This window comes from Aedes aegypti, chromosome 1, assembly GCF_002204515.2.
Source record: "Aedes aegypti strain LVP_AGWG chromosome 1, AaegL5.0 Primary Assembly, whole genome shotgun sequence".
NCBI lineage: Eukaryota > Metazoa > Arthropoda > Insecta > Diptera > Culicidae > Aedes > Aedes aegypti.
In genome coordinates this window covers 274,516,920-274,544,236 of record NC_035107.1, presented here as the reverse complement: position 1 = coordinate 274,544,236, position 27,317 = coordinate 274,516,920, and the positions used below count along the sequence as shown (strand labels likewise).

The window sequence follows — 27,317 nt, the reverse complement described above, 5'->3', positions numbered from 1 at the left end:
AAATTATTGGATTCAAGCTTTTCCATACTAATATCGTGAAACTGTGAATTTTCATGATTTATTGAAATTGTTTTGATTTATTTGATTTGATACATCGCGAAATACCTCTTAGGAATTGTGTTTTCAGTAGCGTTTTTCTTTTCCTCGTGGAAAGGTTTTGAAAACCCATCAGGGTCATAATATGCATTTATTATCTTTACCTAGAAGCACATCTACTCCATGACGAGGAAAACCAGTGTTGATAGACTCGCACTCAAATGTCAATCAATACGCTCTCCCGAGAGAGCAAACTCATTAGAGATCAGCTTCGCAAATCTCACGCTTGAGATTTTGATGCCAAATCAACTCAAACCGTAAAAAATGATTCAGTCGCAAAATCCGGCCAAAACTCGTGAAACCTGAATATTGTTGTTTACGTTAGAAAGGATTACTATAATTTTACCAAACTAACAAGAAATGATTGCCGTGTGTGAGTAAACTGTGGAAATACGAGACAATGAGTCAAAAAGGTGAGCCAACTCATCCGTGATTTTTTGACTGCTGAGTTGCGTGATTGACAACTCACGCATGAAAAATGTCAAGAGTGAGTTGTGAGAAATTGAGTTTTTCACAACAATGAGGAAAACACCGAAAATAGTTCCAAATCCTCTAATCTTAAAAGCTCCTCCACAAATGAGCAGGCCCTGTCCTGCTTTATAGTTTTTAGTTGGACATTTGAAATGAACTCGACAAAGTTTTATTTATTTTCAAAATGTTCCTCAACTTAGAATTATCGAGGAAAATTACGTTTGAGTGGATTGTTGAAAAAGGCTAATGAGTTACCTTTTGTGGCAGGAATGTGCTTTCACTGCTCGATTAGACTTGTACAAATTGAAAAGAGGCGATGTACATTTTTTGAGCAAGTTATGAGCAAAAAGTGCTTGAATGCTTGATGGAATTACAAGTTACAATACATTGTGTATTACAAGTTGAAGCGCATGGCAGTTGGATCTCGGTATCTAGTGCTTTGATTGATCTGGAATTTTCTTCGCAGTTCGAAAGTAACTTGAAATTTGCCTTGCTAGCAATTCAGAGTTTTTGATAAACAAAACTTTAAGTTATCGCAATCTCTCAATTTTAAGAAATTTGTAAAATTTTGAATAAGAAAGAATTCTGAAATAGAATTATTTGAAGCAATATGTTCTTCAGAAAAATGTTTTAATTTTATGAGGAATACAAGTTTGTAGACTAACATTTTTCAGTTAAATATTTTCAAATTAAATTGATGCAATTTTTCGCAAAATAGGATATATTCAGTAACTCAAAAAATTTTAAAGTTTCAGTTGAGTAAAATTATGTCATTTCTGAGCTCCTAGGTCAATTTTAATTAATAGAAACTGAGATTCAGGAATCCAGACTTGACCATTTTGTGTGAAAAACGTCCAATGCGCACTTTATTATGTCCAGTACTGTATAGTGCACATTCGTTAAGCCAAGTTCCATTTTTTTAAATGTCAGAAAAATCAAGATACAGTCGACTCTCCACTTCTCGATGTTCTGCATCTCGATATCTCTCCCTATGTCGATGATATCATAAGTCCCTTCAGTCTGCATACATTTTCACTCTCCATATCTCGATATTCTCCTTATCTCGATATCTCCATATCTCGATGTGTTTCTGTTGATTTTTCGTTCTCAATTTACTCTCCGTATGTCGATATGACCAGTATCGAAGGTTACTAGACCAAAATTTTGGGATTCAAAACAAATTAGGAGCGCAAAATGACGTCTGTTTGTGTATTACTTTCTTGGCAACGGAGTGTTTTTCAATCTAGTATTCATCAAAAATTTGTTCTCTGTCTCGATCTCTCCCTATCTCGATGGTCCCTTCGATATCGAGATGTGGAGAGGCGACTGTATTAGTTTTACTGTGAATACTTTTGTTCATAGTTATACTATATCTAATGAGTGTGTGTTATAGTGGTTATCATGCTCAATGGTATGGGTGCTCTAGTGTAGATGTAGTTGTGAAACTCAGAGGAAAATAATTTGCACTCTGTTCCAAAAACCACCAAGTATCTAGGTCAAAATAAATTCTAATTGTGAAACATTACCATATGCATTTTGATAAGTCTGCCAAGCGTGTGCAAGTTTCCTTGAGGAAAACAAAAACAAACTATGTATGATGAGCGTATGCGAGTGTTTGTGTGTTCATATGTCACTAAGCTCTAGACCACACTTACGCATGCACAGATATCAAAAGAGAGCCAAATTTACAAACGAGTAAACACATACGAACAGACGTAACACTCTCATCGCTTTTTTCGACCACCTTTTCAAGAGTCGACTTTAATATACAGTAGGTGGTCAATAAAATTTAGCATTGGGCGCATATGTTTTCATGACCACGATCCAAATACCACGATTCAAATAATTATCATATTTGCCTACAGTAGAAGCAGGTTTCGGATTACATATGGATATTCTTGTGTTACAGTTTTTGTAAGATTTCCATTTAATGACATCACCAGAATTTAAACACAAATTTAAAATTAAACAACCTTTCATTTCTTGAAGCCGAAGGAATCTCTAATTTGCTACCTTTGTTTCAAAACATCCTAGGATCTATCAAAGCTCTTTCAGCTTTAAAACAAATTTACAAGCTCATGACAAGAAATCGGGTGCTCTGAATTAGAGATATTGACATATATTCCTGTCATTTACATATATCCTTCTTAAATCTATGTTTTCATCTACATCACTCGATATCTACAGAAGGAACTGTTCTAAAACTGAATTTTCTGGCTACTATGATGACTTATTTAAACAATTTTCAGATTTTTTTTTGTTCCATGACTTTACTTCTATAAACCGATCGTCCCTTCAGATTGACTTAAGGGAATTTCATTGTATTGGAATTATATAATAATTGTAAAAAATGTAAATATCTCAAAAACGTCAGAATATTCCTCTTTGAAAATTTGACAGCTGTCGTTTTTTGCGCTTTATGAGATATGAGGGTTCAAAAATTGCATTATTATTCAAGTTTTTCATTATTTCTTAATTTTTACGCGTCGTATTTTTAAAACTTCTTCACTAGAGTTTGTGTTTGCCAGCAAAAAAAATTAAGTGACATGGTTCTTAAAAAAGTGTCAAACTCGGTGAAAACCGGATTTTCACCAATTTGGTCTTATTTTGCCAATAACTCGAAAACGGCAGGCTCTGGAATTTTGACGTCTCGAAGAGAGTTGATTGTTTTATCAAAATGAACAACTTTGCCGAACATGCCAAGTTTCTAGAACGTCACACTAAAAGGTAAGATTGTGGCGCCACCTATGGGGACAATTTGCGTACTCCGTTCAAGTCAGAAGATGGTCCTCGTTGTTACAAAAAACTTTGCCGAAGACACCAAATCCCAGAAGTGCTTTGATACCGAATTATCAATTTTGCCCTGCCATATTGCGTCCCTGGCCCATAGTGCAATGATAGAGGAAAAGTGTTAATATCTCTACCCCAAAAGTTCTGATGATAAAACTATCAGTATAAAATTTCTCAATTAATAATGATTGCGGTTGTATCCTCATCAATTGATAAAATTATAGAATAAAAGTTGTTGCACTATGGGCATAGAATTTTCCATATAAAGTAATCATAGATAATTCCAAATATAGCAATCCTTGATGAACGCATCAGGAATGTAGGAACCGTAGGAAATCCATACAGTATGGGTATGACTGAAATAAGAACGACGATGGGATGACGAAAATCGATGTCCGACGCCATTTTGAAATCTAAGAAGGCGACCTTTGGTTTGGTGAAATCATTCAAAGTTATGCAATATGGGGTTTTTCCTAACTGGCTTGACAAGGGGATGATGAAAATTGATTTCTGATGCCATTTTTAAATCCAAAATGGCGTCCTTCGGTTTGGAAAAATCGTTAAAAGTGCAATATCGGATATTCGGATTCGTTATTCCTTTGAAAACTGTATATAAGCAATGAACAATTCAAAATTACCACTTAAAAAGTTCAAATTAGCATTAAAAATGAAAACCATTCCAAGAAGATATAATAATAATAAGCTTAGCTTAGCTTAGCTTAGACTGACTGCACATATCAATGGTTGCTATTCCGTGATTGACCGAAGTCAGTAAAAATGCACAAAGAATCAACTAGAAGTTCGGCTGGGATTGGCCATAATCTTCTCCAGGGTGCATAATTCAGTGCCTCCATTTATATATGGTCAATAACGGCGCCGGCCACGTCCTTGCAGTCAGGTGGGATTGGGGGAAGGAATGTTAGTGTGTAACCTTTGCTATTTGGAGACCGTGTTTGCCTCTGCATCTCCACAAAGGTTACTGGGAGGGATGTTTGTTAATGGGAAGGATCGTTGGGTCACAGGATTCACTTTGATAAGCGATTAGACCATGATGAATAATGATTTGTGAGATATAAACATGCTCATGTAAATATAATATTTTCATTTGATATGAACAATATCTATGTAGAGAAAAATTATGCCGACACTTGAGGTGACGAACCTTTCGAAGTTTGTTGAATAAAGTGAACCTTTCGGAAGTCTACACTTGAAGTGTCGAACCATTCAAAGTTTTTATTTTTAATTACAAAAATAAAGAAAAAAAGAAGAAGGTGTATTGAATAAAAAAAATAAGACATAAATAATTTATCAATCAGAGTTTATGTCGACACTCACAGTGACGAACAATTCATATTTTTTGGAAAATCATATTTACGTCTCACCGTTGTGACGATTAAAGGTGCAGTCCTACATATTTTATAGATTGGAAACAGTAACATGAAACGAGCTCACCAAATGATCCGTCATCCTCAAGCAGCAACAATCCTCTCTCAGCTTCACTCGTTTACTCGGCTATATAAAAGCACTCAGAGAAAATAGGCGCGCGACCTGTGAGGGAAAACAACTGACGATTGCTCGGGCTTTCTTGACGCACTGCCCAGGATCAAGCGTCAACGTCGGAAGATCAAAAAGAACTAATCAAAAGCGGCACTTTTTCACTTTACTCGATCGACGCGCGACATGTTTGATCCTGCCCTCATCGCCGGCCCCCGCAGCAGCAAGCGTCAAGGTCGGAAGATCAAACACAACTACCGTTCCAAGAAGATATAATAATAATAAGCTTAGTGCAAAAACTTTCCAATGGAAAATTGAGACTAAGCACGGAAAATTTGACAAAACAAAATAAGCTCCTGAAAATCAAAAAGTACCCAATAAAAAGTGCAGAACTAATTGATATATTTCTTTGTTTATTTTTGAATGAAAAATTGTCTCTTGGTTTTTTAATGTATATGTTAGTTTGCTACACACATATTCATGAAATAGTATTGCAGCCAGTGACAAAAGTTCAGTAACCAAATGCTGTTTTCCGTACAAAATGCCCAAGTTAGAAGATATGTATGTCATTTTCTGGTAGACCAAATTGTTTAAAACTTGAATCATGAACTAAAAATCATCTGAAGATTTGTCAGTAGTGAAATCATGACATGTATATATTTTTGGATTCAGAGCTCAGAGGGTTGTTCAAAAGTTAAAGTTTGTAACGAAGTGTTTTTTTTTTAATTTCATTCAAAAACCTTAAGATTTAAGTGGTTGGTGTGTTCTGAAAATAAACGTAACTTCTGAAAGTGATCAGCTTTGTCGAACAAACCACCTATCCACAACTTGCCGTTTTTTTTTTATCAAATTTAAAATCTTCCGGTTGCTTGTCTTTTTCTTTGAACAACCTTTTGGAAAGAATGTAGGAAAGAAAATAACAGTTACATCGGTTTTAAGTAATGAATAACAATCCGTTTCAAGCTAAAGCTTCCAGTATCTTCCTTACATGTCACTGTTTAAAACTATATAAACTCTTATCAATCCAGCTTCAAAAACTTAAATAGACTTATTATCATTCAAAAACTTATTCGACACGATCCTCATCCTATCATTGGATAAACTTCTGTAAGTATCTTGCTAATTAGATGCATTCAGAGTTGTTCAATTCAGTTCGATCATGTTTTAACAGATGTTCATCTCAACATTTTACTTCACTTACAAACAGAGTGGAATTGTGTAAATTTGCTGATGAAAACCATAGAAGTTTTGTTTTTGAAAAAGTTTAGATTAATATATAAAAATTGAAGAGCTAAATAGAAATAGAAGAATGAGAATTGTGTTTAACCTATCGGATTGCAATTAATGCTACGTACCACGTACATGTTTTTCAAATGGAATTCAAATTCATTCAAATAAGGACTGTTCATTTTATAAAGTGGACACTTTGGACATGCAATATCTTTTTAATTTATCAATGAAATCGAAATCGGTTTTCTGTACATCGTTCGACTAATATTGTACAATGCTGTGGTAATAAAAAAGTTACCAAAATAATATGATTTCACACTAATAAGGCACAACGTTTAGAACGGTCGATTTTTGGAGGTTATCAAAATCAAGGATTATTAAAAATCGGCAGGAAAATTCGACAAATTATATTTTTTATTTTCAAAAAATGGTTGTACTTAGAAAGCATCATCAATTAGAAGCTTGCTAAAAAATATCAAGTTATTTTTGGAGAAGCAATTTTGCAGATATCATAAAATTATTAGTTATCAATTTTTTTAAAGAAAAATATCTTAAATTCAAATGGAACTGATATGAGTAGAATTTTAAGGTTTAAAGTACGTCCAGACAGAAGTAATAATATAGTATTTATAATAAAAATAACTTACGCCTTCATAGAGTTGCTGATTTAGTCCCCACGTCATATTTAAGCACAATAGAAAAACAAATAATTTATTTTCAGAAGACCACTCAAAGCACAATGACAATCATCAAGATTGGGAACACTGCTTGAATTAAATCAAATTTATTTTGCATGTTTTATTTTCAGAATGTGTTATTCTGAGACTACCTATCAAAATATTTTGAGAAAAACGCTTACAGTTTGCTATAGATCGATAAACATGTATATACGCATTTTAAAAGTATGGGATTTTTCAATAAAACGACCATAAAAAGTAAATTTGGTACCCAAGAATGCGGTTAAAACTTAAGATTTTGCTTTTTTAATACATGTATAGTTTCATTAGTAATCTAAACCAGTTTTGAACACGCTTATTACTTTACTTTTTTGCTGGTAGTAAAAAGATGGTGTATCAGCAAATTTGACCATAAGGAATAGATCACTAAAGTGACTCAGCGTCAGGAACTGATGGAATATTATTGATGTTTTAAAAGCTCTACCTTAAGTTGAATAGTAAAGGATACCAACATACAATTTGTTCATTAAATTTAGGATTTTTTTCATGCGAAAAATAATGCTTAAACTTGACGAACAGTTTTTCTTAGGAGTTTTTGCAAAAACTATTTAGTTCTTCAGCCGAAAGTATTTTGTAAGTTTCTGTGTTTTCATAACATTGTAGAATAATAGTTGAACGATACACAGAAAACCGTTTACGATTTCATCAATAAATAAAAAAGATATAGCATAATCAAGGTGTCCACTTTATAAAATGAACAGTCCTTATAAGATGCTTCACTCCTTTACATAGACGAACTGTGCATTGCTATAGCTGCACATTAAAAAGTGTGATAAAGCCCTTCAATTTGAATTTTCCGCTTAATTCCGCTATTCTTTTTCTCATTGTTAATCTTCAAATTCACGGAGAAGATATTCAAAAAACATCTGAAATGGGATTCAGAGTTCTTCCATATGTACAACTGTTTGAAACTGCGTCGAATTCATTTGATGGTCATTGACGTTTCGGTCGTTGGTTCGACAAAGATTAAGTAAAACCAACGCATTTTCAAATATATTGCACATTTAAAAACAAAAGTCAAATAAAAAATATAATTAAAAAAAAAAACAGTTTAAGATATAAATATGACATACATGTTTTTGGAGCTATTGTTGTGTCACTTTGAACTTTGAATCCAAATCGTCAGTAAATATTTTGGAGATAGATCCGAGTTTGCACTGTGGTCTTGCTATCTTTCAATAAACAATTGCTTAATTTTCATAGTAAGTCCTCAATAACTGTATTTTTTGAAAACCATTTTTTTAAATCAGATTCAACCCATTGAAAACAGCTGAGATATTGCAATGAGAGGAAAGTGGGTAGCAGGGTATTATAGGAGACCTGACTGCAGTTATTTTATTTGTTCGTCAATAATGAATGATGAACCGTACGGAAATTTTCTCGAAAATCTATAAGATATAACACTCATTTTTAAGATTTTGTGCTGACGTAAGTACACTCACAAGATGCGATGTGAGACTGGACACAACACTTATTGTTCTTACAAACATAAAAAGGATTTAAACATTTACCTTTTTCGTCTGAAAAAGGTAAATGTTTAAATCCTTTTTATGTTTGTAAGAACAATAAGTGTTGTGTCCAGTCTCGCGTCGCGTCCTATCAGATATTGCTCAGAATTTCCAAGTAACTAGTAGGTACTTCCACTTCCCTCATTGAAACAATTTCAAATTCACAGAGATGATTCTAGGTCAAGCCTGCCCAATAATCACGTGGTCCTCTGGAAAGGCAACTTTAAATTTTGATTTATTCATGTTTTACGTAAATATAAGTATTTGTTTTTGACCATTTTCAAATCGACCAAGGCTGGAATCAAGTTTTTAGTTCCAATACAAATGATACATGCTTAAGTTAAAAATTTCAATTTGAATAAGTGATAGTCCGATTAATTATCATATCGTCGCTGATAAATATATTATTTCAGATTTTTATTATACGTGCTTTCGGACATAGAACAAATTTTGTAAAAACAAGTCGCTCAAAAATAACGCGATTTATGCAAGACTGATAAGAGATGCTTCAAAGAATGGTTACGTAACCATCACATTGATAATTAAAATATTCATTAAATAATCTCTGTCTACTCTTGATGAGTACAGTAATCAAATGTGTAAAAATCTGATTTTTATCTTCACCAGTCTTGAAATGGCAGTATGGTGAAGTCGTGCCCATACTTTTTGGGACACCCTATATTTTAACTTTTGAATGCTGTGTGCTGAACTGATGATCATTTTTTTTTTCGTTAATAACTGGCTCAGACACACCGTGGGAAGCAAGTGTGAGTGTGTTACAGGGCAGACTGCAGTCGTCTGAGAGTGAATGAGTACGGTACATATATCGTCGTTCTTCGGCGTCACTTTAAAAGGCAATGCACGACAATATGATGGCTGTCGTCTTGTTGTTGGGTACCATTGTTTGATGGGGTTTTATTGTTTTCGTGCTTTTGCCTCTGATGGATCTCGGGATGGATGAAGACATAAAACCCCCCGCCATTGGATTGCTTTGCTTGCGAATGATGCGATTAGAGCCGTTGTGGGAATTGGTCTTAACTGGGAAAAGAATGAATGGTTTATATATAAGGTTGTGTGTCATACATGTAGCTTGTAGAAATGATATTGGGTTCAGTTGAGAAATGTACAGAATATTGTTTCTCGGTGAATTCGTGTACTCATCAATGTGAACAATCAACTTAGGAAATGTCCATAGATTACGTCACGAAAACGAGAAAATGAGAAAATTTGAAGTGTAAGGAAAGGAACATAAGAATATGATTTAATATTACAAAAACAAACTAGAGTGTCAAAAATATTAAACGGAATGAGAAAACAACGAATGGAAAAGTTATAAAAGGATTAAAATCAAGAACACAAATAGCAAATGTAAAAAAAAAATCAAATCAGAGTTGAGATAACTCATTATCACCACACCTAGAGACAAAGTATGGCCTCATTGATTCCATATTCTGAAATTATCTCCTCATCAATCGCAAATGAATGCAATAATAAATCAACAACTGCCAATAATTGACCCGGTCAGATTCTAATCATCTGCAGCAGTCGTCACTATTTCGCTCTAATTAATATCCATTCTCGAAACTGGAACGAATAAAACAATCAACCTGTAATCACCATCCGCAACCCGATGATACGGATGGAACCGAGACAACGCCCAGAAGGATGTCCAGCTGTCCATCAAGCACTGTGCACAATGGTTCGAATCGACTATTTAGCAGAAAAAAAACAGTTGTTCTCGTTGATTTCAAACATTGACGCCTTGCATCCGTCCAGCAAAAAAGTGGATAGGGTGGTCTTTATTTAGGTTTAAATGTTAAACCTTTTTTGTTTTCGATTGTAATAATTTGTATTTGCGTTCCTTTAGAAATTCTAAGAAAATTTTATTAAAAACAACGTTGCTGAAATAACTTTTGATATACAGTTAACTCTCCCTTACTCGATATTCCGTATCTCGATATCGATTTAGAGAGCCATAGTAAAAGTAAAAGTTGGTTTTCATGGCTAACTCGCAGTTGCATTGGTTTTGTGTTCTGTAACTCGATACCTCCCTAACTCGATGGTCCCTTCAATATCGAGTAAGGGAGAGATGTCTGTTTTTCTTCATTCCAGTTAGCTTAATCGATCTTGAAAGTTTAAACAGGGTGGCTTCATATAATAAGTTTTTTGGTTTTACTTTTTTGTTTTCAGTTTTACGTGAATGTGGTCTTGAAAAGAGTTGTAGAGGAAGTGATAACACATATTTTTGCTAAACAGTAAGTTTATATTTTTTTGTTATTTGAAGATTTAACTGACAAAGTATGAAATATTATGTTGCCAGTATTTCATGGAGTAGGTGGAAAAAAATTCTTCATGTAGTTGATTTTTTTCGCGATTCAGACCATTGCGCACTGTTAAATCTCTTGGTGGGAAAAAGGTCTGGGGCAAGACGGGTGCCGACTGCAATTGCAGCTTTTACTACCGCCCAATAAAGCGCCGTCGGAGAGTTCGTGATTACTCTATTTATACTTACTACCGTTTGCCGTCCACTAATTTATACACCCTGCACAACGGGACAAAGCAACACAAGTGCCAGTTGATGCGATTGTTACCCGTAAATAGATCTTCCAGAGGAGGAGTTAGGGGCCTGTCTTTCGAACAGCGAGACCCATTGAGTTGCGAAAATTGAGCTTTAAATGGGTTGTTTGGTGATGAATAAGTTACAGTTTTCGGTAGCATCCTCGAATGAGCTGTATGTCTTAATTTTCACCGCTTGTATACTTCATTTTTTATAGATTGAATTATAAGAACAATTTTATAATAATCTTTTTGAGTAATTTAAATTACCATGACATTTCGATTAACATAAAGAGAACCACTCGGCTAAAGTACAAAAAAGTGTGCTAGCTAAGTAACAAAATCTGTCACAATTCTGTGGTTATTCACTGGCTGGCAGGGATGCAAGGTGTTTTTTTTTTCAATGTCTTCCAATTGCACGGAAAAATGTCTTCCAATGTCATCCACTTTAATCTTTTCAATTATCATGGTAACTTAAGGGCAACATAAACGGTGATAAATTAGTTTGGTCAAAATTTACTCCAAATATGTCAAAATTATTTGACCCAGTAAAAATAAAACAAACCGCCCACGGATGCACCGGTGTTGTATTTTTCCTGATCAATTTCAAACGTGATCAAAAAACAAACATGTTGATGATGCTTGGAAAAGCAAAATTCAAGCTGAATCCCTGGACGAATTTCCGTAGAAATTAACGTAACCACCGGAGGAATGCGCATTAAATATATCGCGAAATTTACAAAGGAGTTCCTGGCAAAGTTCATTCATCCTGAAATTTCAGACGGACTTAGGAATTATTGACGTTTTGTATATTGGAACTCCTAGTGGAACTTATCGTTTCCGGATGAACTATGACCTAGAAGACGCGAACTTAGGAATTCTTGATGGAACTCCCGATAACATTTTTTGAGGATCTTCTGGGAACGGAAGCCTCAAAAAATTTTGGAGTATCTACTAGAGAAATTTATGGAAGAACTCCCGGGGAGATTCTGGAAAATTCCTAGAAGTATTCCTGTAGAAACACTTAGCGGAATACCAGCACGAACTTCGGTAGAATTCTTGGTGGAGCTTCCTGTGGGATTATTGGAGCTACTCACAGAGAAATTCCTGGTTGAAGTAAGGTGGAATTCCTGGAGGAACTCCAGTTTTATTTTGGAAGGAACTTCTTAGGAGCTCCTAAGGAATTTCAAAGGAGTAGCTGGATGAACTCCAAAGAAATTCCCGGAAGAATTTCGAGGCATTCGCAGCGGAGCTCCAAAAAATTCCAGGTGGAGTTCTGAACGAAATCCCAGGAGGTATTGCTATTGTAATTCCCCTGAGGAATTTATGGATAAAATACCCGGAGGAGCTCTTGGGTGATATCTTCGAATAAATCTTTGAAATTCCCGTAGGAAATCAGCGGAGGAATTTCTGGAGGGAATGCCGAAGGAATTTCTTAACAAAAGCCCCTGAAAATATGCTAGAGAAAGTCATCGGAGGAGTTCTTGGGGACATCTCTGGAGAAATCTTTGAAATCTCCGGTAGAATTCCTGGACTTGATCCCCGGAGGAATTGCTATTGGAATTCCCATGAGGAATTCATGGATAAAATACCCGGAGGAGCTCTTGGGTGATATATTCGAATAAATATTTGGATTTCCCGGAGGAAATCAGCGGAGGATTTTCTAGAGGGAGTCCTGGAGAAAGTCACCGGAGTAGTTCTTGAGGATATCTCTGGAGAAATCTCTGAAATCTCCGGTAGGATTCCTGGACTTGATCCCCGGAGGAACTGCTTTTGGAATTCCCCTGAGGAATCGTTGAAATATCCGAAGGAATTCTTGGAGGAAATCTCCGGAGAAATTCCTAGTGTACATCCCCAGCGAAATTCCTGGAGAAAAACTCCGGACTCTCTGAAAACATCCCTGAAGGAATTTCTGAAGAAAATCCCCGGAGGAATTAATCATTGAAATTCCCGAACGAAATCCCCAAAAGAATTTCTGGATGATATCTGGACGTTTCTTGGAGATGTAATTACCCATGGACGTCCACACGTCCTGGGGTGTCGACGTCCATACGCCTCGGCCAGCTCTCCTATGAAGTCACCTCAGGGTCGGCTTTAGACCCGGGAGGACTGAGAAACCGTACACTTACCTGGCAACAATCGGACGAACAAAGGGAAAGCCAAAGTGATCAGAGGGATAATCTCTCACAAACAATAGTTAACCCCTCTACCGGCAGCTTCATTTTTTCCCGCAAAATTCAAATTCAAATCGTTATAACTTTTTTGTTTTTCAATATTTTTGCACCATTTTTTCACAAGCTCTCAAAAAACTCCTCTAGTTTAAGGATCTGCGTCGATATTGATCATTGGTCATCTGGTTTTGAAGATATTCCAAAATTCCTTGGGGGACCGACCCGCAACTAGAACCCCCCGTTAATTTCTCAGGCTACAGAAATGTAATCGTATTCGGATATTCACTCTTCGGAACAATACATTAATGAGAGTGTGTTGTGAAAAAATGAAGCAATTTGGTGCAGCCGTCTTTAAGTAATGACCATTTAGGTTTCTGGAACCACGCTGGCCAAATGAAGATCTCTAAAACTTCAAAAAACATCATATCGTAATTTTGCAGATATCTCCAAGAATACTTAACCGATTTGTATGATTTTTTTCAGAAATGCTCCTTATTACCTGATATTATATAGCCCATATTTTAATTTTTTGATAAATTGATCAAAAACAAAATGGCCGCCAAAGACATTTTATATGGAAAATATCGGTCCCCCAAGGAACATCGGAATATCTTTAAATCCAGATCACCAATAATGAATATCGACACGGATTCCTAAACTAGAAGAGTTGTTTGAGAACTTGTGAAAAAATGGTGCAAAAATATTGAAAAAAAAAAGTTATAACGATTTGAATTTGAATTTTGCGGGAAAAATGAAGCTGCCGGTAGAGGGGTTAAGGAAACCAATCAAATTTGATCTAATAAATCTATTGTGGGGTGTTTAAGGGGTAAATTACAATTACTTTGTTCGTTGGGGCCCATAGCGTCGTGATGTTTGGTGGTGGATGAAGGGAGGAGATGATGACGTACCTGCTGCAACACGTGCTAGACTTCGTTGGAGAGACGTCGGAAAGAGTGGCGTCGGCATCGCTCGCCGGCGAAGAGTTTACTGGGTTTCGCACTGACGGCCAAATTTGTCGATTCGTCGGTCATCTTCGCGCCGCCCCGCGGCTTGTTTGAGGCGGTCACTTTGGGGATGTGTATCGTACACACTAGGATACACTGGGAAAAACTATCACGATCCGAAGCAGGTATGCAGCCCTTCTTCCGCAGGCCGTTAACGTATGGTCACTGAAAGAGGGAGGGGGGTCCTGATCATATATGGAAGCACCGTTGCGTTGGAGTCCGTGGGCTCGGCAAATACACACGAAAGAGTCTTCCACACCACGAACTCAACTCTCCGACATAACAACTCACTTCTATTCTTCCAGAAGAATCTTCGCTTAACTTGTTGTTTGCTTCCGATCCCAGACTTAAGTGAACGAGCTCCCGTCGATCGATCTTCACTCCCCTTTTACAAATCCTCCTCTCCATCCTCCTCCCATTCCTCCCGTTGCTCCACTCCCTTCCTCTTTACAATCCTACAGGATTTAGTGTTGTTGTGTTTTTGAAACATTTCAAACCGAAGGGAGTACAATGATTTCTTTAAATGGGTTTTGAATTCAATTTTAGCCTATAGCAGTGGTTCTCAACTTAACTTAACATTGCTTTCTTTAATTACTAACAATCTTTTTAGGTGAAACACTAACAATAGGATAAGTTTTAGTTATTTAATATCATATGATAAGTTATTTTAACTAATAAGCTAAGGGAATACTAATACAATTATTTATTGAAAACTCAATTTAAGAAGGCCTCTATTGTTGCCGATATCGTCGGTAACAGACAGAATCGCCGAAAGTTTTCTGGGGGAAATCCCTGGAGGAATTATTGGGGAAAATCCTCGAAGGTATTCCTGGAGGAAACCCTCAAAAGAGTTCTTGGGGCAAAAACCCGGAAATAATCGCAGAAAATGCTATTGAAAATCCACTGATGAGCTATAGGGCTATATACCCGAAGGAATCCCTAGATGCTATCTCTTGAGGAAGTCCCTGGAGAAAATCCCCGGAGAAATTCTCGATGCAAATCCCCAGAAAAATAACTGGAGGAAATCTCGGGATAAATCTTCTGCATGAATCTCAGAAGCAATTTTTAGAAATGGAATTGCTGAACAAAATCCTCGAAGGAATTTATATTGGAAATCCCCTGAAGAATTCCTGGAGAACATCCCCGGAGCAGATCTTGGTGGAAATCTTGGAGGGAATCTTGGTAGGAATTTCTGGAAAAAATCTCCGGAGAAATTCCTGGTGCAAATCTCCGGAGAAATTCCTGGAGAAACTCCGGAGGAATTACCGTCTAGAGTAATCCACAAAGAAACTCTTGCAATTTTTTTTGAGGAACTCTGGAGGATTTCCCGGAGGAAATGTAGAGAATTTTCTAAAGTAACTTCAGGATAGTTCGTAGTGAAACTCCGGAGGATTTTCAAAGAACTACTAGAGGAACTCGGAATAATTCCTGTTGAATTCCAAAAAAGTATCTAGGAGAAAATCCGAAGAAATTCCTGATGGAGCTCCAAAAGAATTCCCGGATGAAATTTGAAGCAACTCCCGGAGGAACTTCAGAGAAATTCAATGAAGAACTCCGAAAAAATTCCATGAGGAACTCTGAAGAAATTTATGGAGGGTCTCCAAAGGAGGAGGAACTGAGGAATAATTTTAAGAGAAACTCCGAAGAAATTCCTAAAGGAACTATAGAGGCAATCCTGGAGGAACTCTGGAGAATACCCTGGAGGATCTCCAAAAGAGGCAATCCTGGAGGAACTCTGGAGAATACCCTGGAGGATCTCCAAAAGAAATCCTGAAGGAGCTCCAAGAAATGTAAGAAGGAAATCCGATAAATTTCTGAAGGAACACCGAATGAATTCTATGAGAATCCATGGGAAAACCCGTAGGAGTTCTCGGTAAAGCTCCAAAGGAATTCCCGTAGTATATTGAACTTTCGGACAAACTTTGAAGAAATTCCAGATGGACCTCCGAAGGAATTTCCGGCAAATATTCTGAAAAAAAATCTTGAGGACTCTGAAGGAATTCCTAGAGAAACTGCGAAGTAAATTCTGAAGGAACTACAAAGAAATTCTGAAAACATCTCCGGTGGTGCAAATCCCCAGGATACCCTGGGGATAATTCTCGGAGGAATTCCTGGACGTGATCTCAGCAGGAAAATCTGGAGGAAATATCCAGGGGAATCCTTGGAGGAAATCGCCGGAAGAATTGCTGGACGAAATCCCCGGAGGAATTTCTTTTTCTAGAAGAGTTCTTGGGAGAAGTCTCCCGTGGCATTCCAGGAGGAAATCTCCTTATTAATTCCTGAAGGAAATCATTGGATTAATGCCTGGAGGAAATTTCCTAGAAATGCCTGGTGAAAATACTTAGAGAATCCGTAGATAAATTTGTGGAGACAATCCCCGAAGGAATTTCTTTTCAAAATCTTCAGAGGAAATCCTGGACGAAACCCCCGGAAGAATTTCTATACAAAATACCCAGAGGAATTCTTGGACAATATCCACGGAGGAATTACTATTTGAATTCTCCTGAGGAGTTTCTGGAAAAAAAATCGCCAGAGGAGTCTTTAGGGATCCCCGGAGGAATCCCTGGAGGAAATCCCCGAGGAAATTCCTGAAAGAAATCCTCCGACACATAGTCAGAAAAAAATTCCTAAAAGAGATTCTGGATAAAACCCCCGGAGGAAAACAAGGGAGTTTCCTAATTAAATCCCCGGAGGAATTCCTGGAGTAAATCTATGAAAGAATTCCTGAAAGGAATTTCTGGGAGGAATTCCTGGAGGAAATCCCTAGGGAATTAATTTCTGAAGGATATCCGGAGAAACGCTCTGAAAAAAATATTCTTGACGAAATCCTCAGAGGAAGTCCAAAACAAAATCCCAGGATGTATAAATTGCTGGAGGAAATCATTGAAAAAAATTCTAAACTAAATCCCCGGAGGAATTTTTGAAGAAAATCTACAAAGGTTTTCTGGGGGTGAAATCCCTGGACGAATGCTGGGAAAAAATCTCCGGATGAATCTCTGGAGAAAATCCCCGAAGAAATTCCTGGAGGAAATTCCCAGAGGAGTTCATGAGGGAAAACCCTGTAGAAATTCATGGAAAAAATCCTCAGAGTCAGAGGTAATCTTGGACGAAGTTCTAGGAGAAAATGCTATTGAAAATCCACTGAGGAGTTCTAGCTGGATATCTCCGAAGGAATTCCTGGAGGAGATCCCCTGAGGAAGTCTCTGGAGGAATTTCTCTTAAGAATTCCTGTAAGAATTCCCCAAAGGAATTCCTGGAGGAAATCTCCGGAGAAATTCCAGGTAAAAATGGTCAGACCTATGTTGGTAGCAAAGCTCAAAGCTTTAAGCCAATCTTACTCCATTAGAGAAGCTAAGTAGAACACAGAACGCTTCGATGCTTACTGACTTTAAAATAGCTTGCTTAATTTTTACCACCTAATTAAATTTCAATCTTGACGCTCCCTTGCGACGCCTATCCACCTAGTCATTTCCATTATTTGCAAAAATATGCTATAGGCTCCCTTTACCTTTGAGTCCGGAGGTTATGAATTACTCTAAAAATTTCTTCAGTTTTTTTGAAGGTTTCAATACTTCTTGATATTTCTCATTTTTTTTTCTCAAGATTTCAAGGATTAGGTAGGGGGATCCTATTCTTGGCACTTTTGATTGAAGTGCTTCTTATGGGAAAGTTTCAGACAATTCGGCCGAGAAAAACCCCCATGCCAAAGTGAATTATGGAAGTGCCCAAGTAGCTCTGTACCCTACTGGGATAATTTGTGCATGAAATGCATGAAATTCATTCAAAAAAAAAATTAAGCTAGCTCTTTTTATATTTGGAATGACATGAATGACTTAACTATATTTCATTTTAAAATCTTCCAATAAATCTTCTACGGATTTTTAAAAGAGTTTGATGGGAATCAGAGCAGGAATTTCATTGAACTTTCTGTCTTTTTTCTATCTTCAGGGGTTTTGTTTTTCAGAAATACCATGATCCAATAAAATCGTTAGAGATTCTTAAAGATTTTCACCAGACATTTTTCTAAGCGCTACTCTCTTCCGAGAATATCTGAGGTAACTAATAAAAGAGCACTTCATAGAAAGTTTCGAGACAAATACACAAAAAATTACCAGTATATGAGCATCATTTTCCTTTGCAAAAAAAAAATAAATTGAAAAACAACCTAAAAATTTCTGAAAACGGTTTTAGTAGAAGTCCCTTGAAAAATCTATGAAGATCTGGTTTTTTATCTAGTGAAATTTTCATCACATAAACTCCAGATAAATGGTCAATATATAATAACCCATAAGAAATCTGTGCCGATTTTCGGACTTTCATGCAGAGCCAAAATTTTATGAATGGGTCAAAAATTGGTGCTTTTCCCCTAATTGTTTAAAATCTGGGTAGAATTTCATAGAAAACTCCATAATTTGCTGGAAAAATTTGTTGGAAATTAGAAGAATTCCAGACAAACAAATCTTAAGAAACTTCTATAAGAATTCATGGAGGTATCGCCAGTGGTATCTTTGGACGGATTTGTGAACTTGCCTTTATTTCACTGGAAATTCTCGGTGCAGTGTAAGTCAAATTTTAATACGGTATACCTTTTTTTATTCTGAAAAGTCTTTGGAAGTAATCCTTAACATTCCATGGTGGAATTATGGATAGTATTTCAGGACGGAATGCCCAAAGAATTGTTTTAAGAATCTCTAGTGAAATGTTCAAAGTAATGACTAGTGGAACTCTAGAATGAATAATTGAAGATTATATTTCAACTTTTAGAAAAACTTATGTTTTTGAAAAAAATAACTTGTTTAGAGTTTAGAATTCTCCAAGAACTGTTCCAAAGTCAAATTATTCTGTTAAAATGCATGTTGAAGAGAATGTTCAAAAAACTTCTAATAAGCACACTTGTTTATTTTTGCATTGCTCAAGATATGTGAATTAAATCAGCAATAAACTTCATGGAACAAAATTTCAATTTCAAAGCACTTTTTATTGCACCTTTACTTCTGGTTGTTCAGGATTTCTCTAGGACTTCCCATGTGCAAATCAGCTATGTACTCTAGGATTCGTTCCCAAGCATCTCGTTCCCAAATTCTCTGTATTCCATTGATCTATTTATCCGAGTATTTTGGTAAGAATTTCTAGCAAGATGATGCATCCATGATATTTTACAAAATCGATAAAAAAATGATGTACAAATTCTTAAAAAAGAAACTTTGAAAAATTTCTCCAGACAGTTTTTAAAACTTGCAAAAAGATTTCTGTGGGTTTTTCACTAGGATTGTTTCAATTAATTTCAGCCCAAAGTATCTAGAATACTCTACAGACTCCTTTGAAACATTCCTAAGAGTATTCCTAAACAAATCAGAAATAATGTAATTGAAATTTATTAAGGATATTTTTTGCAGATATTGTTTGAAATATTATCAAACAATTGTTGAAGGAATTCTGAAGAAGTTTCCGGAGAAACCAGTGGAAAAAATCTTGACAGATATCCCAAAAGTCTCTGGGATAATTTCAGAAGCAAAGATTGTAGCAATCTTAGGACAAATCATATAAAAATCTGTATATTTTTTTATGAATTCGTAAAATAAATACACGAGAATCACTGAAACAGATTTTAGAAAAAATACATTGTAGGAATCCCTGAATACCTTTGATGAATCTCTGGAGTAATATTTAAATGCTTGCCAAATCTCTGTAAGAGTTTATAGAAAAACCTCTGGAAGAATCCTTGACAGAATGCTCAGATCAATATCCAAATAAATCAATGGAATATTTTCAATGGAATTCGGAGAGGGATAGCTGAAGATGAAGTAAGGCGTGCATCTTATAGAGGCGTTTCTGTATTTTTCAACTCACATGTTTTTTTTTATCTAGGAATTGTAAGAATGCCAATAATTTAAAATTGTCTTCCAAATGTCTTCACAAATTCTGAAAAGTCTTCCAAAAATCTTTCGTCTTCCATATGTCTTCCACACTACTCAAATGTCTTCCATTGGAAGACATGTCTTCCAACCTGGCATCCCTGCTGGCTGGGTCGTCCTTGTTGGAATCAAGGTAGTGTCGCACCTCAGGTAGAAGAATCGTCGGTTGAGAAGCATGCGTCGTCGTAGGTAAAAGGATGTTGAATTGTAAAAATAGATACCTGGTTTGAATAAAGAGAGTTGCAGCTGCTGGTTGAGGCATCAGTCAGTTAGCTGCCCAGTTGAAGGAGACATCTACTGTATTGTATGTCTTTATGATTTGCAATCGGATGTGGACGGGCTAAACTCGCTAGGATCTGCGTGGTCTTAGCGGACTAGCTCTTCAACAGTCCTGAAGTAAAATTTGTCGAGGGTTGATTCAAAAGTTTTGTCATACAAATTTTAAGCGCATATTTTAGCTACTTAGAAAAGGTTAAGGAAACAAAAACTTTTGAAAACATGGCTTCTGGTTCAATTTAACGTAGATTATGAATATGCTTAAAAATAGATACTCCTGAACCACTCAATTCAGGAATGTTTCAATTACTTGATCATCCCTCTGTATCCACATTCCCAGCGACGCCCATGATTTAGCCAGCAAGGATGTCAGCAACGGGTGCGATGGTTTTATTGTGCGAAATTTATCTTGGTACTGAAACGACTAATGCAACACCCAAGAAAGGCTGTGCCCTCTCTTGGAGAAACGATGTACCCCGTCGTCACACCAAAGCAACCAATATGGTGGTGGTGCCCATGGCGACGACGACGACGACGACGACAGCTTTTAATGACGGATGCCCGACGTGACATTTGTGTCGCGCAAGATTAATTAAAATGTTGCACAACGCTTGGTTCGGTTCGGTCGGGGGGTCACGTGCAGCGCCACTACTTGAGCTTTTTTGCAACAATGTGGTTTTATTAACTTGACGTGAGAGGATTCTTGACTGTTTTTCGGATGATTGACTTAGTTGGCGTATAATTGGAGCTTCTGAAGGAGTTTGTTCACATTGATGAGTAGTAAAATGAGAACTGGAAACTAATCCTTTCGAAATTGATCTTGGCAATGTGAACTGTCACGTATAAGAAAAATCAAATTTCATTCACCATCAACTTTTTAATCATCCTTTTTTTAATATGTTTAATCCAACCTCCTGACACCGCCTATACAACCCCATTGAAAAATAACGAGCAAACATCTCTGGTTCCCATTGGGAAGTGGTTCCCACTGACAGCTCAATGTTTGTAAACAAATAACCGTTTGCGGAATAACAATCGATGATGGCGAAATCTTTTTCTCCGAAAAATTTCATTTCTCGCATAACAACAGTTATTCGAACAAACAAACGGTTGCAAACTATTGGATTGCAGTACAGCAAGTCAATTTGGGTTGATGTGATTAGCTAAAACACATTTTAGTATTGGAGGAAAAATTCCCTAATATGATTAGGCCAATGTACGTTGTTGCTCTTGAGTTTGATGCTGACCACGAAAACATGGCTGCCTAGCACCGGGTTGGTTTAATCTTTTTCACTGTTAAAAGCATTACCTTTCTCTTTCTATCCCTCCTTCTTTATCAATCATGGCCTACTGCTAACTACCGTAACACATCTCAACCTAACCTCAACGCGTCATCCGATCTTTTGCGTTCCGCCATCTTGCGTGACATCTCTCTATCTCTCTGTGCCTGTGCGTGGTTGCTGTCTTGCAACTATCAATCACCCTCATATAAAATGATCATCGTCGTCCGCAAAACCATCGTCATCACCATCATCATCATCATCATCATCATTATCAATGCGCGCGTGTCGTGTCACGTTCGTCGTCTGTGTTTGGTGTTTTCGTTGTAACGTTGCTCACGGTCGCGTCATCAGCAAGAGGTATGCATGACAGATGAGCCACCATATATTTTATGACGAAAAGCATTTTTCATTCGCCTGTCACATGGTGGTAGATAGTATAGTTTGTGTGTCTTGTTAGTTGTTGTGTTGTAAAGTAGCTAGCCCGCAGACTTTGTTTTTATATATTTTCACGTTTGGTTACATTTGTTAGTTGTAGAAGTTGCACTTGTTGGGTGATTCATCTTTTCTGCATGACTTGGAAAGCAACGGATGATTTTTTGCACATTGTTTTTCTAGTGGTTTTTGCATGATATTAGCATAAGTTCGGTATTGTTCAACAGCTAAGAGAACAATTATTATCAAGTATCAAAATGCATGAATCCGGGAGCAAAATAAACTTTCAAATATGGTCAATATAATTCACTCACGATTCAATGTCGTATACTGTTTAAATCATTACCCTTGTTCCAGTATAAATTCCCAAACACATTAGTCGTGACTCGATACCTAATCATACTTGAACCTTAAATCTAACCAGAATGAGATGATGATCAGTTCAGAATAAACTTCATTAGATTAATGAGAGTTTCTAGAATAAGTCGAGAACAAGTTAAATTCACTACAAAAAATTTACCTTGCTGATCACATCAATTCTATAGAAAGCAGTATACCAATAGAGGGTTAACAATTTACTGTTTATTCTTTCGACATATATGCATACAATTAACTCGTTTTTTTTCTCAAAATACTCTCAAAACATAATCGATTCAATCTCAAGTCACATTTGATTCTCTCTCAACTCACTTGCACATCATTGTCGACTCCTTTTCTACTTATTACCAACCTCAATCTTATATCGCATTACACACTTTCTCAACTTCCATCTACTCCTTTCATGATCAATACGGATAATTAGTCTTCGAAACTTCTAACCCGCTGGGAATGGGTAATATTCAGCGATGTGATGAAACTGAGACGATGATTACTTATTTTTCCTAGGATAAAAAGTAAAATGATAAAGACAGCTCAAAGCAGTATTTTTACTTTGGTTTTAAGAGTTCAATATCCCATTGTTCTCTAATAACTGGTCTATTGACTCACTTATGAACAGGAATTCAAATTTGAGAAGATTGAGAGAAGTTCTCAGTAACAATCATGATCGGAAACACATCATGAGAGTCTGTTCATCGTCTTCAGATAAAACTCTGATTTGATAGTGATCAGAACATGATAGAATCCATCTAAACAAGCTCCAAACCTTGAGGAAAGTTTTGCTATGGGATGTTTTGGGGTTGTTCATCACGCCTGTAAAATGAGACACATACTCCCAATGTTAAACAAGCGAGAGAAATGAGTTTTTTTCATAGTGCTCTCTTTGGGGCTCTCATTCACTGCTGTTTTTTTTCTATCAAACTTGCGAAACATTGATGATCATGAACCGATACAGATGTGATACCGTGATGAATCAATATCCGGACGCTTAAGCAAGGGCCAATGTTCAAACACAGTTTTGAATAAGTCCTCTTCGAGTTGAGTTTAAGTTTAGTTGTCTTACAGACAGTTTCATTTTAGATCTGGGTACTAGTGGTAAATTTTACGTTAAAATTAACAATTATAACATGAAAATCGCTGATATAATGATATATGTCTTGTCCTCAAATCCGGACACCAGAAGCAAACCTTGTATTTAAATCCGGACACTTTCGAATCAAAATCCGGACAGCTGCACGTTCCACGAAAAATTCGTACAATAATTAAAAAAGAATAGCTTTAATCGATTAAATACCTAATCCGTATGAACCTTAGTCATGAACGAGAATAATGGAGCACATTATTGAATGAAACATACATATATTTAAGCTTTGCTTACCTCACCTGATGCTAAAGATATCCGATTTGGCACTGTGGTGGATTCGAACAGTGTGGATCATCAGTGCGATTCAAATCGATCGTTTTCAGGTATTCAAATGGCATTCTGGTCACTAATAATGCTCTTCGTAATAATGTTATGTTATGTTATGTTATGTTATATAATATTGATTGTCATTATTAAATAAAGTGCTTGAACAATTAACATACATGATAAAACGGTGTCCGGATTTGAAGCTATTTGCCTGTAATTCCGGACAGTATTTATTCACCACTTTAAATGCTTATTTGCTCCATATTTTAAGGCCGCGAAGTAACCAAATCCTCGAATAGTCTTCGCTTTCACTTTCATGTTGGAAAAACTGATCAAACAATATAATTTGAGCCCGTTTTCGTTCACTAAATGTTGTGATGCATTCGTCGCCATTTGGTGAAATTGAACTTAAACTCGCAAGGGAATGACGTCTAACCGGGGGAACATTTTTGTTTTCGTTTTTATTAATTATTTGGCAATGGTAACTAGATTAAATATAAAAGTGAAATGATCAGCAGTGTTAAGAGTGTAAGTTATATGTAAATTCAAACAATTAAACATTCATATTTTACTTTTAATAGATAGAAATTATCAGAGTGTCCGGATATTGGTACCGTCCGGATTTTGATTCACCACGGTATTTTTCGTTGCTTGCTTTGTTCTTGGTTCGGAATCCAAAGGAAACGATTTCTGTTTTCATTTGATTTCGCTTGTTTATGACTTTTTGGACTCAGTTTTGGTCTTTATTTAGCCTTGACTCACTTCAAAACTGTCATCAACATCATGACACTTATGATCTTCTCTAGAAACACGAATCATTTTCAATAATCTCAATAATCTCTTTTAGGTCCGACCTTCGAATTTTGTTAATCTCAGTCTTGTACTATTAGATATCTCATGACAATTTCTAATAGAAATAATAAACCATAGAAGAATAATGTCGCTGGTGTTCCCTTTGTTCTCGCTCAGAAACATGTTGGGTACATAAGTGTCAAACTGCATACATTTTCGCCTTGACATTTATAGCCCCGCCTATCTCCACCAGCAAAAGATGTTCCTACTGCGACGCCAGCGACATTCTTCTTCTATGGTTTATTACTTCTATTCAATTTCTAGATGCGCTGAGAAATTGCAGAGCATCTCTTTGATGTCGTGTATCTATAATTTCCCAAAAATTATGTCATTAACATTTAAATGGATTACTACGGATGAACCCCTGGAATTCATCAAGTTAGTTGCTTTTGCCTTTTACCATTGTGTTGGGTACCACTCAAACAGCAACAGATGTGAAACAATAGCGTATTGAGTTCTTGAATGTTTAAGGCGTTGTATCAACTTCACAAACAACCGTATCAAAGTGTCGAAAATACGGTCACAAAAACTGTTTTGGAGGGGAGCACTAGTAGTTTGGCGACTATTTTTAAAACCAGGCATCCGCAATATAAGAAGATGAGGCCAGTTACACAGACAGTTTTAATAGAGTCGGAAAAACAGCAGAAATCTTCCGTAGAATCACAGACACAGGTTCACTACAAACTACTCTCGCTCATCCCTTCAGAAACTTATTTTTATCACAACGATGCATTCCTCCAAGCATTTTTTCAAGATTTCTAGTAGATTTTCAGTCTATATCACCAACGATAAATCTTTTGTGCATGTTAAGATTGTAAAAGATCTTCTTGCAGGTATTAAATTCCTCTCTGATTCTTCCATAAGTTTTTCCCAGTAGACAAAGTGTACCAGTTATGGCCATAGTGGTTCCCTATTTGACCATATGTACAATTTCGATAACATTCACATTTTTAATCTTTTTGTATGTTTGGACATCAAATTATATCGTATATCTAACTGCTGAGATACATAAAACCTTTTGAAATTGTAGAATTATTCAAATGTACACGTATGGCGAAATAGGGAACCGCTATGGCCATAACTGGTACACCTACCCTATTTCTCGTATGATTACCTAACAGAATCTTCCAAAGCAATAACTTCAACATTTTAGGAATTCATACCGCAATTCACATAACTGTTTTTCCTAAGGAAACCTCCAATTATTACTAAAGGGAACTACTCTGGCCATTCATAAAAAGTCTTCTAAGATTTCCTGTTGGAACTCATTTGAAGATGCTTTACAGCAGTCTGTCAATAATTTCTCCAAACACATAACCAACGATTTTTTAAGAATTTCTCTGAAGCAACTACCAGAACTTTTCCATAAAATCTTCTATATTTATAAGCTTTTCCAAGAATTTCTCTCCAGAGAATTCATATTCAGGGGACGGACCTGGAGTAGTGGTTAGAACGCACGCCTCTCACGCCGAAGACCTGGGATCGAATCCCATCCCCAAGAAAGTCACTTATGACATAAAAGTTATAATGACGACTTCCTTCGGAAGGGAAGTGAAGCCGTTGGTCCCGAGATGAACTAGCCTAGGGCTAAAAATCTCGTTAATAAAGATAGAAAAATAAATCATATTCTTATTCATAAATATTCTTCAAGGGATTGCTCAAGGAATGTTCACATAATTGTCTTTAGTAAATTTCCAAAATTTGCTTATTATTCAACATGAAAGGGTTTACTCGGGGTTTCCTTCTAATATCCGTCCAAAAATATTTTCTCCTATGAGAAAGAAAAATGAGTAATTCGTAGCAGAAACCATGAAGTTATCATTGAAAAAACTGTTGCATGAACTCTTGAGAATGTTTGTGCAATGATCTCTAAAGGAAACCTGGACCTATAAGGAAATTGTGAAGGATCCCTTCAAGAAAAGGCTGGAAGCATTATTAAAAAAAAAATGAACAAAATCTTGATTGATTTCTGGACGAACTTTCGGAAGAGCATATGTCTGAATCCCAGACGAGTTTCTACGGCATTTCCGTCTAAGAACCTTACATGAGCTCCTTGGAGAAGTATTTGTAGCTGTTGCAGAAGTATTTGCTTTCGAAAAAAATGCATAGATAATTGCTTTGACTTTTTAATTGCTATCGATTGTGATGGCTTATTTCTTTATAGATTTGTATCGGCTCTACTAGTCTTCAAGCAGTTCAAATGGCTTTTGATTCAACCTTGGCTTAAACTTTCCGACATTTCGGCGTATATTTCGCCTTCAAGGATTTAGACTACATTTGTAAATACTTTCTGTAGTCTGTATTTAAATCCATGGGGAAATCTAAGAAATTCCTCGATGAATTCACACCGATTTTTTTTTAAAGGATTGCTCCAGAAATTTTCACAGTAGTTTTCGTAGAAAATTTCCAAAAATTCCTTATTGTACATCATAAAAGGATTTGTTTGAGGTTAATTACAGAAATCCATCTAGGAATCTCCCACTTAAAAAAAAAACCTGGAGAAAATCCTAGAAGAAATTCTGACGTCATCATTGAAAAATCTCTTACATCTTTAAATCTTTAAGAGTGTTTCTGCGATCTTTAAGAGTATTTCTGCAATGATCTTTGTAGGAATTCCTGGAACCTTCAGGAAGTTTTGGAGGATTCTTTTGAGAAAGCGCTGTAAGCATTATACTACAGAACGCGTTTTTGTTTCTAGAACCAAAATACCACT

At 36.3% G+C, this 27,317-nt stretch overlaps 1 protein-coding gene across 6 annotated transcripts in view; it reads left to right on the top strand.

The window, feature by feature from the left end:
- LOC5578805 (ankyrin repeat domain-containing protein 12) overlaps positions 1 to 27,317 on the top strand; it is a 543,013-nt gene that overhangs the window by 483,803 nt on the left and 31,893 nt on the right. For 5 of the 6 annotated variants that reach the window (XM_021837858.1, XM_021837856.1, XM_021837855.1 and 2 more), the window contains one exon: positions 21,883 to 21,888. The exons of the other annotated variant lie outside the window; for it this stretch is intronic. In XM_021837858.1, coding sequence (XP_021693550.1) covers positions 21,883 to 21,888 — 6 coding nt within the window. The remainder of the gene's footprint in view (positions 1 to 21,882; positions 21,889 to 27,317) is intronic. 6 annotated transcript variants of the gene reach the window in all.